The sequence below is a fragment of the Ursus arctos genome, unplaced genomic scaffold, assembly GCF_023065955.2.
Source record: "Ursus arctos isolate Adak ecotype North America unplaced genomic scaffold, UrsArc2.0 scaffold_1, whole genome shotgun sequence".
Classification (NCBI taxonomy): Eukaryota; Metazoa; Chordata; class Mammalia; order Carnivora; family Ursidae; genus Ursus; species Ursus arctos.
In genome coordinates, this window is record NW_026622763.1 from 4,357,949 (window position 1) to 4,373,402 (window position 15,454).

Here is a 15,454-nt window from a genome sequence, read left to right on the forward strand (position 1 = left end):
GGAGAGATGGAAAAAAAAGAGGTCTACGCTGAGTTCCAGGCCCATTTCTCACACCCAGTTGCTGCTCACGTCCCCAGACTCCTCATCAGGACTGCCATCCTATGCTATGCCTCTAATGAACTGTGTAGGAAACTGCTTTGAAACAGTCCTCAAGTTCTGCCTATGCTATATAACCTACTATTATTTTTCCCAATACATTTCTTCTGGAAATACAGAAACAGCAAATTAATTTTGTAAAAATTATATTTATAAATCAAAAGAATACAGGTATATATTCTTGTCTGGTAATATCTTCATTCATTTTTTCGTAAAAATAGTTTAAATGATACCTAACATCGTTCACCACAGAGACAAGTAATGGACTGATTATTTCCTTTGTTGTACAATCTTCTATTTTCTCTTAAGTTGAAAACAGCATCACTTTTCATTTGCTTACTTTTCTATGTATCATCCAAATATTACAACAAATGTATTAAAGGCCTCTCAGTATCACTTCCCAGGTGCTCAGAAGTATCAGAATAATCCATTACAGGGGCGCTTGAGTGGCACAGCGGTTAAGCGTCTGCCTTCGGCTCAGGGCGTGATCCTGGCGTTCTGGGATGGATTCCCACATCAGGCTCCTCTGCTATGAGCCTGCTTCTTCCTCTCCCACTCCCCCTGCTTGTGTTCCCTCTCTCGCTGGCTGTCTCTATCTCTGTCAAATAAATAAATAAAATCTTTAAAAAAAAAAATAATCCATTACAAATCAATTTTTTAAAGACTTTCAAATAACCTCTACACTCAATAAGGGGCTCAACCGACTAAGCGAGCCAGCCACCCCAATCAAATTTTGTAAATATTTAAGCGTTGAAAGAAGTTCCACCGTTTGTTTTCGGAGTCACTAACCCAGCTTTCCATCCCCGGGAGTTCATCGGCTCAGTCACTTAGCGCGTTTCTGCATTTCCTCTAACCCTTCCCGGGCCCTGGCAAGCTGGCCTTACGACACTTCACAGGTGAGGAAGCTGAGGCTCAGAAAGGCCAAATAAACCAGTCCCAGCACGCGCGGCAAAGGAATCTTCGCTGCTCCACCAAGCTCCACGCCCCCGCCGCCCCGGTCGGCCGGCCGCCTGGAGGTCCACGCCGCTCCCGCCAGCCTCCCTTCCGGGCCTATCTACCCCGCCCTTTTCGACCACGCCCCTTCCAGGGCCGAGGCCCGCGCTTCGGCGCTTCCGGCGTGGGAGTGCTTCCGGCGTGTGCGTGCCTTTCCCAGCGCGGTGAGCCCCGGCCTGCTGTGGCGATGGCGGCTGGCGGTAGCGACCCGCGGGCCGGCGACGTAGAGGAGGACGCCTCACAGCTTATCTTCCCCAAAGGTGGGGCTGGGGCTGCGCGACTGCTGCGCTGTGCTGCGTGTTCGCCGCAGGCCTGGCGTTGCACACGCCTCGCCCAAGGCCTGGCCGTGGCGGGCAGCCGGGCTGGTAGCCGACGCGGAGCGGGGCGGGGAGGATGGGGATGCGGCCATGGGAGGGGCCCGGGCGGGCACCGCCAGGGTTCCTCGAGAGGGGCCAGTTAGATTCCACGCCTGCTACCCTGGAAACTTCGGCGCCCAGCGCCACACTGCCCCTGAGTAGCCTCTTAGTACTCGTTTATTTTATCTGATAAACCGCGAAGTGCTGCAGAGATGTGGCTAGGATGAACAAAGCCGACACTAGTTACAGTGGTAAGGACAGATTTTAATAAGTAATACACCATTGTACGGGCGCCTGGCTGGCTCAATCCGTAGAGCATGCTAGTCTTTTTTTTTTTTTTTTTTTTTTAACATTTTACTTATTTATTTGAGAGAGAGCATGGGGAGGGGGGAAGAGGTGGGAGGCAGAGGGAGAGAGACTAGGAGACTCCCTGCTCAGCGGGGAAGCCCGCACCGGGATCAATCCAAGGACTCTGGGATCATGACGTGCTCCAAAGGCAGACGCTTAACGACTGAGCCACCGCGGCAACACGAGCCTGTTAGTGTTAATCTCAGGGTCCTGAGCCTGGGCACGGAGCCTGCTTTAAAAAAAAAAAAAAAGTAATACACGATTGCTATAGGGAAAAGAGGCTAGCGTGGACTGAACTCAGTTGCGACTTGTACAAAGGTGACTGGGCGTTTCAAAGGGAGAATGAAGGAGTGGAAGGGTTAGCCGGGTCTCCATAGGATCAAGGAAGTGAAAAATTACAAAAAGCGGGATGGGGGATTGAGTGGTCCGTTTGAAACCCATTTTGGTTTGTTAGCTGGTGCTTATGGGATTTAGGCTTCTACTCCCACAGCTCTTTCTCTGAACTGAGAAACAGGGGCCCTATCTTCAGCTGTTGCTGTGACAAACAGTACATTATTTTTAAAAGCAGCTGTCCGTTTTTCACTGGTAGGTGCCTTATTTTTTTTTTTTTTTTAAGATTTTATTTATTTGACAGAGAGAGACACAGCGAGAGAGGGAACACACGCAGAGGGAGAAGCAGGGAACCGGATGCTGGGCTCGATCCCAGCATCCTGGGATCATGACCTGAGCTGAAGGACTGAGCCACCCAGGCGCCCCCAGGCAGGTGCTTTAAAGGGTATAGGGTCAACCTAGGAACGTGGCCTTGAGCTGTTAGAAATTATTTTAGAATTTTGTTCATGTCTTTTTGGGCCAAAGTTGAGGCCCAAAACCAGGGCTCAGAGGAGCCTGGCTAGCGTTTGGTCAGAGTCTTTGTCAGATGGCTACAAGTACAGCACATTTCGCTATCAGCGAACTTCCTTTGTGCAGTGAGTTCTACTTTATTTGTAATTTAGAAACTGAAAATAAGCAGGAAGCTTAAGATTTTTTAAATACCATATTTTGCAGGTACTGGAAAATGCAAAGTAAATAGGGGAAACCTTAACAATACCCACCTGTTTTTAAATTATTGTATACACAGTTAAAAAAAAAAGTCAACTCCACACCCTTTCACCCAGAGGCAGTACTGTAAACAATTTAGTGTTTATCCTTCCAAACTAATTTTATGTTTATTTATAAATACATACATACACCTTTTTCTTTATAAAAATTAGATTATGCAAAAGGAATGCTATAGCCTTTTAAAATTTTGACGATAAATTGTGTAGTCCTTTTTCTTTCTTTCTTTTTTTCTTTTTTTTTTTTCTTTTTTCTTTTTAGCTCTAGGCCCAGTGTGGGGCTTGCACTCACCATCCCGAGATCAAGTGTCAAATATTCTACCAACTGAGCGAGCCAGACCCCTCGTCCTGTTCTTTTATTTTTTTATTTTTATTTTTTTTTAAGATTTTATTTATTTGTCAGAGAGAGAGAACGTGTGTGCATTCACAAACTGGGAGAGTGGCAGGCAGAAGAGGCAGAGCAGGCTGTGGGAGAAGCAGGCTCCCTGCTGAGCAAGGATCCTGATGTGGGGCTCCATCCCAAGACCCTGGGATCATGACCCGAGCCGAAGGCAGATGCTTACTTAACCAACTGAGCCACTCAGGTGTCCCAGGTTTTTCTCTTTAAACCTTGTTGTTTTTGTTTTTAAGATTTTATTTACTTATGTGAGAGAGAGTGAGGGAGCACAAGCAGGGGGAGCAGCAGAGGGAGAGGGAAAAGCAGGCTCTCCACTGAGCAAGAAACCCAAAGCAGACTTGATCCCAGGACCCTGGGATCATGACCTGAGCCAAAGGCAGATGCTTAACCAACTGAGCCACCCAGGCGCCCCTCTAAACCTCGTTTTTAAAGTTTGCTCACTGATATTCTTACTGGTCAAGAGGATTATTTTAAATGAGTATCAAGAAAAATAAGATAGTATCAAGGTTGAGTCCAAATGTCCATCAACCAATGAATGGATAAAGAAGATGTGGAATGGAATATTGTTCAGCCATAAAAAAGAATGAAATCTTGCCATTTGCAGCAATGTGGATGGAGATAGAGAGTATCATGCTAAGCAAAATAAGTCAGAGAAAGACAAATACCGTATGATTTCACTCATACATGGAATTTAAGAAACAAAACAGATGAACATAGAGGGGCAAATCAGAAAATAGACTTAACTAGAGAGAAAAAACTGAGGGTTGCTGGAGGTGAGGTGGGTGGGTTAAATGGGCAATGGGTATTAAGGAGGGCACTTGTTGGGTGTCATGTAAGTGATGAATCACTAACTTACACAACTGAAAATAATATGATACTGTATGTTAACTCCCTGGAATTTTTTTTTTAAGAGAAAGTATTTTTTTGTTTTGTTTTTTAGATTTTATTTTTATTTATTTATTTGACAGCACAAGCAGGGGGAGCGGCAGGCAGAGGGAGAGGGAGAAGCAGGCTCACCGGGCAGGGAGCCCAATGCGGGGCTTGATCCCAGGACCCTGGGATCATGACCTGAGTCGAAGGCAGATGCTTAACCGACTGAGCCACCCAGGCGCCCCATAACTCACTGGAATTTAAATAAAAACTTAAAGGTAGAAAAAATAAATGAGCGTCAAGATTTGTGTGATGGTAAATATTTGGAGTAGGTTTAGTTGGGAAACTACATAAGATGAAATCTAGCGCCGCCTGGGTGGCTCAGTAGGTTGAGCGTCTGCCTTTGGCTCAGGTCACAATCAGAGTCCTGGGATCGAGTACCTTCTGAGATCGAGTGCCGTATCGGGCTCCCAGCTCAGTGGGGAACCTGCCTCTGCTCCTCCCTCTGCTTGTGCTCGTGTTGTCTCTCTCTCTCTCTCTCTGACAAATAAATAAATAAATAAAATCTTCTTTAAAAATTATGAAATCTAGAGGGTAGGGACTTCTGGCCACAGGTCCAATGCCTAGTATATAATAGGCAGTGATCTGAGCAAATGAGTAAATAACAGATCTGTACAGGTACAAAAATAGAATCTGGGATGCGTTATTAATGTGTGTTGCCACATTTTGGCCCTCCTTAACATGTAATAATTCTTAAAATTGAGAGTATAATATTAGTATTATGGAACTAGATTATCAGCTCAAAGAAGCTAAAGAGGAGTAATTGTTGGCTGTGCTCTATTTTGAAATCAGTAATTGGCCTCATTAGGATAATGATGTGTCATTGTTTAATAGCACATCCAGGTCAGGTTCTTTGATGTTAGAAACTGTCTAGCCAGATTGAGCTAAATTTTAGTATCTTATGAACTCTCCTGTGCCTTGTGGCAGATCAGTCTGGACGAAGTTAAAGCCGTGTATATGAAGCCTCTGGATTTATGAAGGGACAAAAAGCTGCTGTTAGTCTCAAGGCAAAATGAACATTTAGAAGCTGTCTTTTGAAGGAATATTTTCAGCTGACATTTGTGCTTCTCACAAATAGAGTTTGAAACAGCTGAGACGCTACTAAATTCAGAAGTTCATATGCTTCTGGAGCATCGAAAGCAACAGAATGAGAGTGCAGAGGATGAACAGGAACTTTCTGAGGTCTTCATGAAAACTTTAAATTACACAGCCCGTTTCAGTCGTTTCAAAAACAGAGAGACCATTGCCAGTGTCCGTAGGTGAGTGCTAAAAGAAAGTTTTTATTAATCCAAACTGTTGGACATCTGCGTGTAAAATGCTTTTGCCTCCACCACTGCCATCCCGTGGGCATCATTTGTACCATTGATGTAAGAAAAATAACGTCTTTGTCAAATCGCTTGTAAGACCAAAATTCTCTTTGGCCACCTTCCCATATACCTGAAATCCCAATGACCATCCTGCACAATAACCGCTGTTAGTTTATTCTTAGTCTTCCAGATCTTTTCCATGCATTCACATACATACATATACACCTATCAAAAACGCATAGCAGTGTTTGTGGGGTTGTTTTTTTTTTTTTTTTTTTAATGAAGTGGGCTTATTTATTATTCACCTGAAATGTCTTCAAGATCTTTATATGTTGATAAATATAAATCAGGAGAATTCTTTCTGAATCCTTGCTCTGCCTCTCAGAAGGCAGCTTTTAGCATTTTTTCCTAAGGTATTGCTTCTCAAATTGGGTCGGATGTAACCTGGAAAACAGTGATGTGCTAAGGCGTATAAGAGGCCATGGGAAAAACACATCTTCTTCAAGTATCAGTTTTATTTGATGGTAGGTGATTTAGAACATTTCTACATCAAAACAAACAGATACCAGCATATTGTGGAATTCTTGAATTAAATTACAAGATTTAAAACCTTGCAGATGCAGAAAGTCATTTGAGCCTGTGCCCCCAGGTCGCCTAAGGATACTTGTTTGCTCTGCTCCAGTGAAAATGCTTGAGAAGTACTCCCTTAGGAAAAGCAGGTGTACAAAAGAGATGTATATACACAGATACTTTCAGAAAGCTATTTATAATAGCCAAGGTGGGGGGGAACCCAAAACATTCAACAGTAATTAAATAAATCTTGGTAAATCATTTGGTGAGCTAATATATCGTCATTCAAATTTTGGTAGAAAATGAAAGTGATGAGATTGTATATGAAGTATATATATAATCTTCTTTCTAAAAAGCAAGTATGTGTATCTTCTAAAAAGTGTGGATGTACACATGGAGAAAAGATTGGAAGGAAATGTGCAGTGCTTCCAAGCAGAACTGCAAGCTGCTGGGCCTAGGAGATAGCCTGGACACATTCATGGATAAAAGGTCTCAGTATTATAAACATGTTGGTTCTCCCCAAATTAATGTATACATTTAGGGCCATTCTGCAGCCTCGGGGGAAAGAGGGGGAGCTAATAAAATGATCTTAAATTGGCAGAATTGTCAGGAAAAATTTTAAGAAAAAGGAAAGGGGAGGGAGTGCCTGGGTGGCTCAGTTGGTTAAGCGTCTGCTTACGATGCCGGGGTTGTGAGATCAAGCCTGTGTGATGCTTTACGCTCGGCATGGAGTCTGCTTAAGATTCTTTCCCCCCCCCCCCGCCCCCCAACACATGCATGCTTTCTCTCTCTCTCAAAAATAAATAAATCTTCAAAAAAAAATTGAAAAGATTCAAATACAAATCAATTTTATGTGAGTCCAATATATGGTAAAGATGGCACTATTATTTAGAGAGGAAATATCTTTAACAGAGTTTACTTATTTTTTTTAGAGAGCTAGAACACACGTGGTGTTGGGGAGGGAGGGAGAGAGAATCTTAAACAGGCTCCCCACCTAGCACAGAGCCCAATGTGGGCTCATCTCATGACCCTGAGATCATGACCTGAGCCAAAATCAAGAGTTGGACGCTTAACCAGTTGAGCCACCCAGGCACCCCAGTGGGGAAATATTTTAAAACAAAGTTCGAACACTACACCTTATACCAAACTTAATTCCTAAGGAATTAAGGATTTGAGTATAAACCATGGTGAATAAAAGTGCTGTTTGATAATATAAGTAAAGGAATGTATTGTTTTGGCTGTGGTTAGTAGGACTTTAAATGTGGAGAAACTTGACTGACCAGTTGAATGTAAGCTTTGTGAGGGCAGGAAGTTGGTTGTATGCATCACTGTGTTAACCACATTGTAGGCATTAAATAGTGAATAAATGAATTTGCATAAATATCTTTAAACAATTTTTTTAAGATTTTATTTATTTATTTGACAGAGATAGAGACAGCCAGCGAGAGAGGGAGCACAAGCAGGGGGAGCGGGAGAGGAAGAAGCAGGCTCATAGCGGAGGAGCCTGATGTGGGGCTCGATCCCATAACGCCGGGATCACGCCCTGAGCCGAAGGCAGACGCTTAACCACTGTGCCACCCAGGCGCCCCTTTTTTTTTTTTTTTTAAACAATTTTTTTTAAGATTTTATGCATAAATATCTTTAAACTTCCCTACATAAATGCCATGTGTAAAATGTAAGTATAAATAAATGGGGAAAGGATTGTTATCCTTAAGTTTTTTATATCCTTAATATTAAAAGCTCCAACAAAGAATAAAGAGAACACCAATTTTTAAAAATGGACAGTCTCCAATTAGACGTTCAATTTGAGAACTTCAAATGGCTTGCTAATTCTTGTGAAATAATGCTCATCTTCAAGGAAATCAAGGAAATGGTAAAAGAGCTAAGTAGATTTGAAAAGATTAAACAGAATGGGAAACCTACATGGAATGAGTAGGGGAAATGGGGAAACAGGATTTATTGCTGGTGGAGGTGTGTGCTGGTGAAGCAGTTTTAGGGCACTGTCTCTTGAGACTCCTATCCTTTGCTTTGACTGGATAATTCGACTTCAGGAATTTATCTTTAAAACACACAGTAGTTAAATACACAAAGAAGTATACATGATGTTCAAAAAGCACTATTTAAAATGGTGAATTGTAGGGGCATCTGGGTGGCTCAATTGGTTAAGCGTCCAACTCTTGATTTTGGCTCAGATCATGATCTCAGGGTCGTGAGATGAGCTCACATTGGGCTCTGTGCTAGGTGGGGAGCCTGCTTAAGATTCTCCATCCTTTGAGTATCCCGACTCTTGATTTTGGCTTAGGTCATGGGCATGAGCCCCACGTTGGGCTCTGTGCTCAGCAGGGAATCAGCTTGAAATTCTCTTCCTCTCTCTCTGCCCCTCCCCACTCTCACTGTCTCTATCTCTCAAATAAATTTTAAAAAGATAAATGGTGAATAATTAGAAACAGTTGAAATGTTCAACAGCAGGAAATTTGATATATTAATTATGGCACAGCCTTTCAGTGGAATGCTATGTTCAAGGTGGAGTTATGTGTACTGGGAACCACAGGAGATGATAGTTCCATGAACACACACTTCTGCCGTTTTGTAATTGCAAGACTTGGTATCACCAGACCTCTCATGGGCAGTATTATTCACTCAGGTGTTCTTCACCTCCAATCTCTGGTCCCAGGAATACCCCTTGGCAAGATTATTGTAAGAACAGATAAGTGCTCATTTGATTCAAGGAGGGACACTTTGGTTAGACAGGAATTAATATTATGCTTTTATTAAGGTTAATGAATTTTTGGTGGCAGCTAGTGGGGAATGAGATCTGTTCAGGTTACATATTGCTGAGTAATAAATAATCCTGAAACTTGGTGGCATAAAGCAAAAAAAAAAAAAAAAAAATGGAGTTATGTGTGTACTAATGTGGAAAACAGCTACTGTGTTGTTGAAAAAAGGCCAATCACAGAATAACATTTGTTACGATTCCTTTTTTTTTTTTTAAGTTATACTGTCCTCCCCAATTTTTTTTTTTTTTTTTTTTTTTTTTTTGGATATAAAGAGGAAGGGAAGGGGATCTCCATGAAAATGTTAATGTTAGTTATTTCTGGGTAGGATTTCAGGTTATTTTCACCTTTTGGGGATTTCTTTGCATTGTTTATAAATGAACATATGTTCATTTTACAACAAACCCCTCCACACAGATACATAGACTACTTTATCAGCTAGTGTATGTGTCTGTATATGTATATACATATGCACATATACGTGTGTGTGTGTGTATATATATAGTAAACCTCTTCCCATGTAACTAAGTTTATAATATTTTCTTTAGTAAATGAATATAGCTTTACTAAGTGACAGATTACTAAGTGGCAGAAAGTCATGAAACAGAATGTGTGAGTTTATATTCTAAAACAGAAAAGTGTTTGGAATGGTACACTAAGGTAATTACATTGATTTTGTGTAGGTAGTGATATGGGTAGCTTTTGTTTTTCTGTCCTGTATTTTTGAAATTTTGTATAACTAATATGCTTGTAATAGGATGATAAACATTGTAAATGTTTTGTTTCTGAACAGATAATTAAGGTCTTCTCTGAAACCAAATTTACCATGGATGAGCTCTATTTTTTTTTTAAGATTTTATTTATTTATTTGAGAGAGAGAACAGAGGGAGAGGAAGAAGTAGACTCCCTGCTGAGCAGAGAGCCCGACTTGATCCCAGGACCCTGGGATCATGACCTAAGCCAAAGGCACATGCTTAACCAACTGAGCCACCCAGGCACCAAATGTGTAAGAAGCCAAGATAGGATGTGACAGCGTTTTATACAGTTTGAACTAGAAGTGCATTTAAAATAAGATGCAGTTTACACACATTTGTACAAAGTAAGGTTTGCCTGTATTTATTTTTTAGATACTTTTTTTTTTGTTTTAGATGAGTTTAAAAGAGAATTTCTTCCAAGTTAAGATACACAAACATCATATGTTTGACATAACATTAATGACGAAAGAAGCAAGGTAGAGTGATAAGAGCAGAGAACAGCAAAATAAATTCTTGGCGAAAAGATTATATAATCCGTGAGGTATATATATAAGTAGTTTTTCAAAAGTTATAATAGCAAGGGGTTCTCAGGCCTGATGTGCTCTGCTCGCTTTTGTTGTCTGCCTGATTTCATTGTAACTTCCTGTTCTCCAGGAATAGGAACAGGATGTGCTTTGAAAGTGGGATTTTGTAGCCAAGCTAACCATATAGAAAGATTGCAAGTGCTTTACTTTTTCTTACTTGCTAACTACCTTTGATTTTCTTTTTCCTACTTATCATTCTTTGATTTTTGTTTTGTTTTGTTTTGTTTTGATTTTCTTCCCCACGGTCAGCTTGTTGCTCCAGAAGAAGCTTCATAAGTTTGAGTTGGCCTGTTTGGCCAACCTTTGCCCAGAGACTGCTGAGGAGTCAAAGGCACTGATCCCAAGGTTAGTACAGTTACTGTGCTAAGTTCTGTATATTAAATTCCTACAAGTAGAATTACTATTTCTAAAAGATGTATGCATTTAAAATCGGGACAGTTAGCACCAACATTGAATGGGGTGGCTTTTTTAACAGTGTATGAAAATGATGGTTTTTAGCACACCAACTGTTAGCAAAAATGTGGAACAGCTGAATCTCTCACACTGGTGGTAGGAGTGCAAATTAGTGTAGTCACTTTGGAGAGCAATTTGGCTACATCTAGTAGAGTTAAAGATGATTATACCCTGTGACCCAAAAATCCGTTCCTGGATACATGCCTAAAAGCAACTCATGCAGTTCCATAGAAGGCATGTATTCTAATGTTCATTACTGCAGTGTTAGTGAGAACAGAAATTTGACAGTCTGTCAGTAAACAAGAGGATGGGTAAATACATAAATCATTTATGTAGCAGTGAAAAATTAATGAACTGGAACAACATGGAATAATAACAAATACCGAAGTCAGTTTAGAGTGAAAAAATTGCAGAAGGATACATGTGGTATGATGCCATTTCCTATAAAGTTTAAAAACAGTGCTGCATATGGCTTAAAGATACATTTACATATGTATATAGTAAGTATAAAAATATGTACAGGAGGGGCACCTGGGTGGCTCAGCTGGTTAGGCGTCCGCCTTCAGCTTGGGTCATGATCCCAGAGACCTGGGATGGAACCCCATGTCAGGCTCCCTGCTCAGCGGGGAGCCTGCTTCTCCTTCTCCCTCTGGCTGCTGCTCCCCTTGCTTGTGCGCGTGCTCTCTCTCTCTGTCAAATAAATTTAAAAAATTTTTTTAAAATGTGTAGGAATGATAAATACAAATTTAGGATAATGCTTAATTCTGGGGAAGGTATTGTGATGAGGGAACATTCACAGAGCCATTAATTTGTTCCTGTTGTGTTTATTAAAGAAATTTAAATCAAGTAGTGGTAACTGTTAAGGTTAACTTATTTTCTATACTTTCTTAAATCTCTGAAACCCTTCATATGTTTTTAAAAGGAACGGCAGAAATAGAGCTGAAGGGTAGAGGTGTATGTTCGTTCAGAGGAGAAGTGGGCAAGTGGTGCTCAAAGATTAGCATGTGTTAAAAAAGAGTATATTGTGGGTCGCTGAGACACTCATTTCTTTTGGTTTTCTTCCTGTAGCCTGGAGGGGCGGTTTGAAGATGAGGAGCTACAGCAGATTCTTGATGATATCCAGACCAAGCGCAGCTTTCAATATTAATCTCCAAATACCGCTCTGCTGCCGAGGGAACTATATCCCACTGCCCTGGTGTGTGGAGCTGACTTACACAGAAATTCCACTGCAGAAGACACTTGGGCTTCCTTTGGATAGAACAGTCCAGCTTGGTCTTGGTTTAGGTTGCTATTTCAGACTCGACTGTTGGAACATGATAACCTGACCTTGCCTCTGGCAAGGGTGAGGTGGGGTGATGCACATATAAGCTACACTATTGACTACCTCATACCACGGTTATTTTAAAAAATTTTTTTTTGTTTTAAGATTCTATTTTTTTAAGTAATCTCTACCCCTATTGTGGGACTTGAACTCACTACTCCAAGATCAAGAGTGGCATGCTCCGGGGCGCCTGGGTAGCACAGCGGTTAAGCGTCTGCCTTCGGCTCAGGGCGTGATCCCGGCGTTATGGGATCGAGTCCCACATCAGGCTCCTCCGCTATGAGCCTGCTTCTTCCTCTCCCACTCCCCCTGCTTGTGTTCCCTCTCTCGCTGGCTGTCTCTGTCTCTGTTGAATAAAATAAATAAAATCTTTAAAAAAAAAAAAAAGAGTGGCATGCTCCACTGACTGAGCCAGCCAAGCACCCCTTTTTTAAGATTTTATTTTTTTAGCCCCTGTGTTATTTTTGATTCCTAAGATTTCGTGTTTAATTTCAACGTGTTTGTAGTTTTTGCATTACTTTTTGGATGTACTTTTGCATAAGGTGACAGTTTTCTCTAAATGCAAAAGGAAGAATTAAGGGGCACTTGGCTGACTCACTTGGTAGAGCACGTGACTCTTGATCTCAGGGTGGTGAGTTCAAGCCCACATTGGGCATGGAGCCTACAAGCAAAGACAAGCAAAAAATCCCAAACAGGACCCCCAAATACAAATGCAAAAGGAAGACTTAAACCAGCCCTGTACCATCATCTGAAATCCTTACAGAAAGGATGATGGTGCTAATGACTGTGAGACAGCATTGGCATCATCGTGCTTACCCCAGAAGTCAAGGAAGAAGCTCACATGGAAAGCAGTTACACCAAGGATAGCTGCTGAGCATGGAGGGCCCGTACATAGCCTTGAGGTACATCAGTATTTGACCTTTTTTCCTTCGACTGTTGAAGAATGTAGATTTGGAGGAGTGGTCCTAAAGCACTATTTTCTCCTAAATTAAGATTTTTTTTCCTTCAGAGGCCAGACTTGAAGGTCTGATCACTTTGAAGACTCCTTGGATGGGGCATCCAGTCCAAACCTCTGTCTTGCTACTTAGCGGCAGGTGATGTCTGATGGGGGTGATTTGGAAAGAGGGAGCCTGCCCCTTCCTGAGCCACTACAGTGAAGTCACTCGATGTAAAACAAGTTGGGGGAAACTCTTTTAATAGCTAAACATTCTAGCTTTGTACAGTGGCAGTATCGTAGTCAATGAGGTTTATCCAAGGCGCGATTGTTGCTAATTGAAAGAAAAAAATAGCTAAACATTTTAGCTTTGATTTTTCTGAAAGGAAAAATATGCCTATTTTCTTCACAATTTGGAGATTTTTCTTTGGAGCACTTGTTGGCTGCAAATGAATGCATGATTCAAATAAAAGGTTGGAGAAATAACAAAGTTACCTTTTTTTTTTTTTTTTTTTTTGTAAGTAGGTTCCACACCCAATGTGGGTCTGGAATTCAAGACGGAGAGATCAAGTGATATGCTTAACCAAGTGAGCCTACTAGAGGCCCCAACAAAGTTACTTTTAAAAATTAAGATAGTTTGGGGCAACAAGCTGGCTCAGTCGATAGAGCATACGACTCTTGATCTTGGGGTCATGAATTAGAGACCCACCTTGGATGTGGAGTTTACTTGAAAGTAAAAATAAATAGGGGCGGGGCACCTCGGCGGGTCTGTCGGTTAAGCATCTGCCTTCGGCTCAGGTCATGATGCCAGGGTTCTAGGATCCAGCCCTGTGTTGGGATTCCTGCTCAGTGGGGAGTCTGCTTCTCCTCCCTCTGCCCCTCCCCCCAGCTTGTGCGCTCTCTCGCTCGCTCTCAGGCACGCTCTCTCCTCTCGAATAAATAAATGAAATCTTTGGGAAAAAAATAAAAAGGTGTTTGATATCTGCTGGCTAAGACAAAAATAAACTTTTAAAAAATTCTTTTAACTTCTGAAATGACATGGTTCTAAGTCACCAACATTCTTGGTCAGTATTTGAAGGAAATAATCTTTTCTCATCCTTGGGCAGCTTCACTTCTTTGAGACTCATCACTGTTCTGAGTTATAAAATGTGGGTAATAATTGTATCTATTCCGTAGATATTTTGAGATTACTAAAAAGAGCCTATTAGTGTCTGATATATATTGTGCCCCAGTAAATGTTAGTTCTCGTTAGTATCTCAGATGGGCAAGTACACATAGGTAGTCCACTTTATTGAAATTAGAGTAAGTTTGGTAGCATACTACTGCTACTGGTATCAGGCTATGAAAACAAACCAAGTTACTTCTTCGGTATGCAGAATTTTTAAAGAGGCAGTAACACGTGCAGGTTGGCACCAAGTGGTGGGATAGAACAGACCTGGAAGGCAGACTTCAGGTACAATCCAGGCCTGTGCGCTATATGGCAAGAGAGCGGGGCAGTGCCGCCATCTTCACTGGTGTACCCCCACCACGTGCCAGCAATCTGTGAGCTACCTGCGAGTATTCAAGTATGTAGTGTGCCTGGCAGATAGTTAGGCACTGAAAAATGGTAGTAAGATGATTAGAAGTAGATTAAAACAACATGCTAGGGAATTATTTGTAAAAGCAATGTCATGCTGTATTCCAGATTCAAAGTCAGGTCAACATTCTGTTTGACATTGTTCACTGGGGCATCTTACTGTTCAGAATAGTTGGCAGGAGACCCTGCAAAATCTTTAATCATCTGTGAAACATTGTGAAGCTCACTGTACTATGTTTGCAAAAGCAGAAACAAAACATACTAAACATTGAAACAAATGTCATGTCAAACCCTCACCAGAAAGTGAAATTAACCAGAAGAAACTTTCCTGGAAATTGTCATTTTGATTTTATTAAAATTTATTAAACTTCAGGCTTGAAAAACATTACTGAATGAAGCCTGAGCAGCATAAGCCATTCTTTTTCTTTTTTTTTTTAAGATTTTATTTATTTATTCGACAGAGATAGAGACAGCCGGCAAGAGAGGGAACACAAGCAGGGGGAGTGGGAGAGGAAGAAGCAGGCTCATAGCAGAGGAGCCTGGTGTGGGGCTCGATCCCATAATGCCGGGATCACGCCCTGAGCCGAAGGCAGGCGCTTAACCACTGTGCCACCCAGGCGCCCCAGCATAAGCCATTCTTAATCAAACATTAATGTTTTAAGCTTATTTGTAAAACCACTGACGCCTATATAAAGACTTGCAGGTGAGTAATCATTGCAGTATTATTCATAATAGCCAAAAACTGGAAACAGTGAGTACCCACCAACTGGTGAATGACTAAACAAAATGTATATTCCAAATTGAATACTATTCAGCAATAAAAAGGGACACAGTTAAGAAAAAATTACTGAAGCCCACAGGATTTACCAGCTGTGTGACATTTTTTTCGACTTACAAAAAATTTAAACTAGGAAGGCTCAAAAGACCAGTACATTGATCACCTATTTGCTCATTACCTACATTTAA

At 41.3% G+C, this 15,454-nt stretch overlaps 1 protein-coding gene and 1 non-coding gene across 2 annotated transcripts; both read left to right on the forward strand.

Annotated features, from left to right (window-relative positions):
• Positions 1-1,207: 1,207 nt before the first annotated feature.
• POLR2D (RNA polymerase II subunit D) lies at positions 1,208-13,882 on the forward strand. The gene is made up of 4 exons (XM_026510224.4): positions 1,208-1,349; positions 5,293-5,473; positions 10,454-10,549; positions 11,726-13,882. Exons 1-4 carry the CDS (start codon positions 1,277-1,279, stop codon positions 11,802-11,804), a joined length of 429 nt encoding a protein of 142 aa, XP_026366009.1. The 5' UTR covers positions 1,208-1,276; the 3' UTR covers positions 11,805-13,882.
• On the forward strand, positions 13,190-13,334 carry LOC113263526 (U4 spliceosomal RNA). Its single transcript, XR_003319246.2, has one exon. It is a non-coding gene; the product is annotated as a U4 spliceosomal RNA (small nuclear RNA).
• Positions 13,883-15,454: the final 1,572 nt, after the last annotated feature.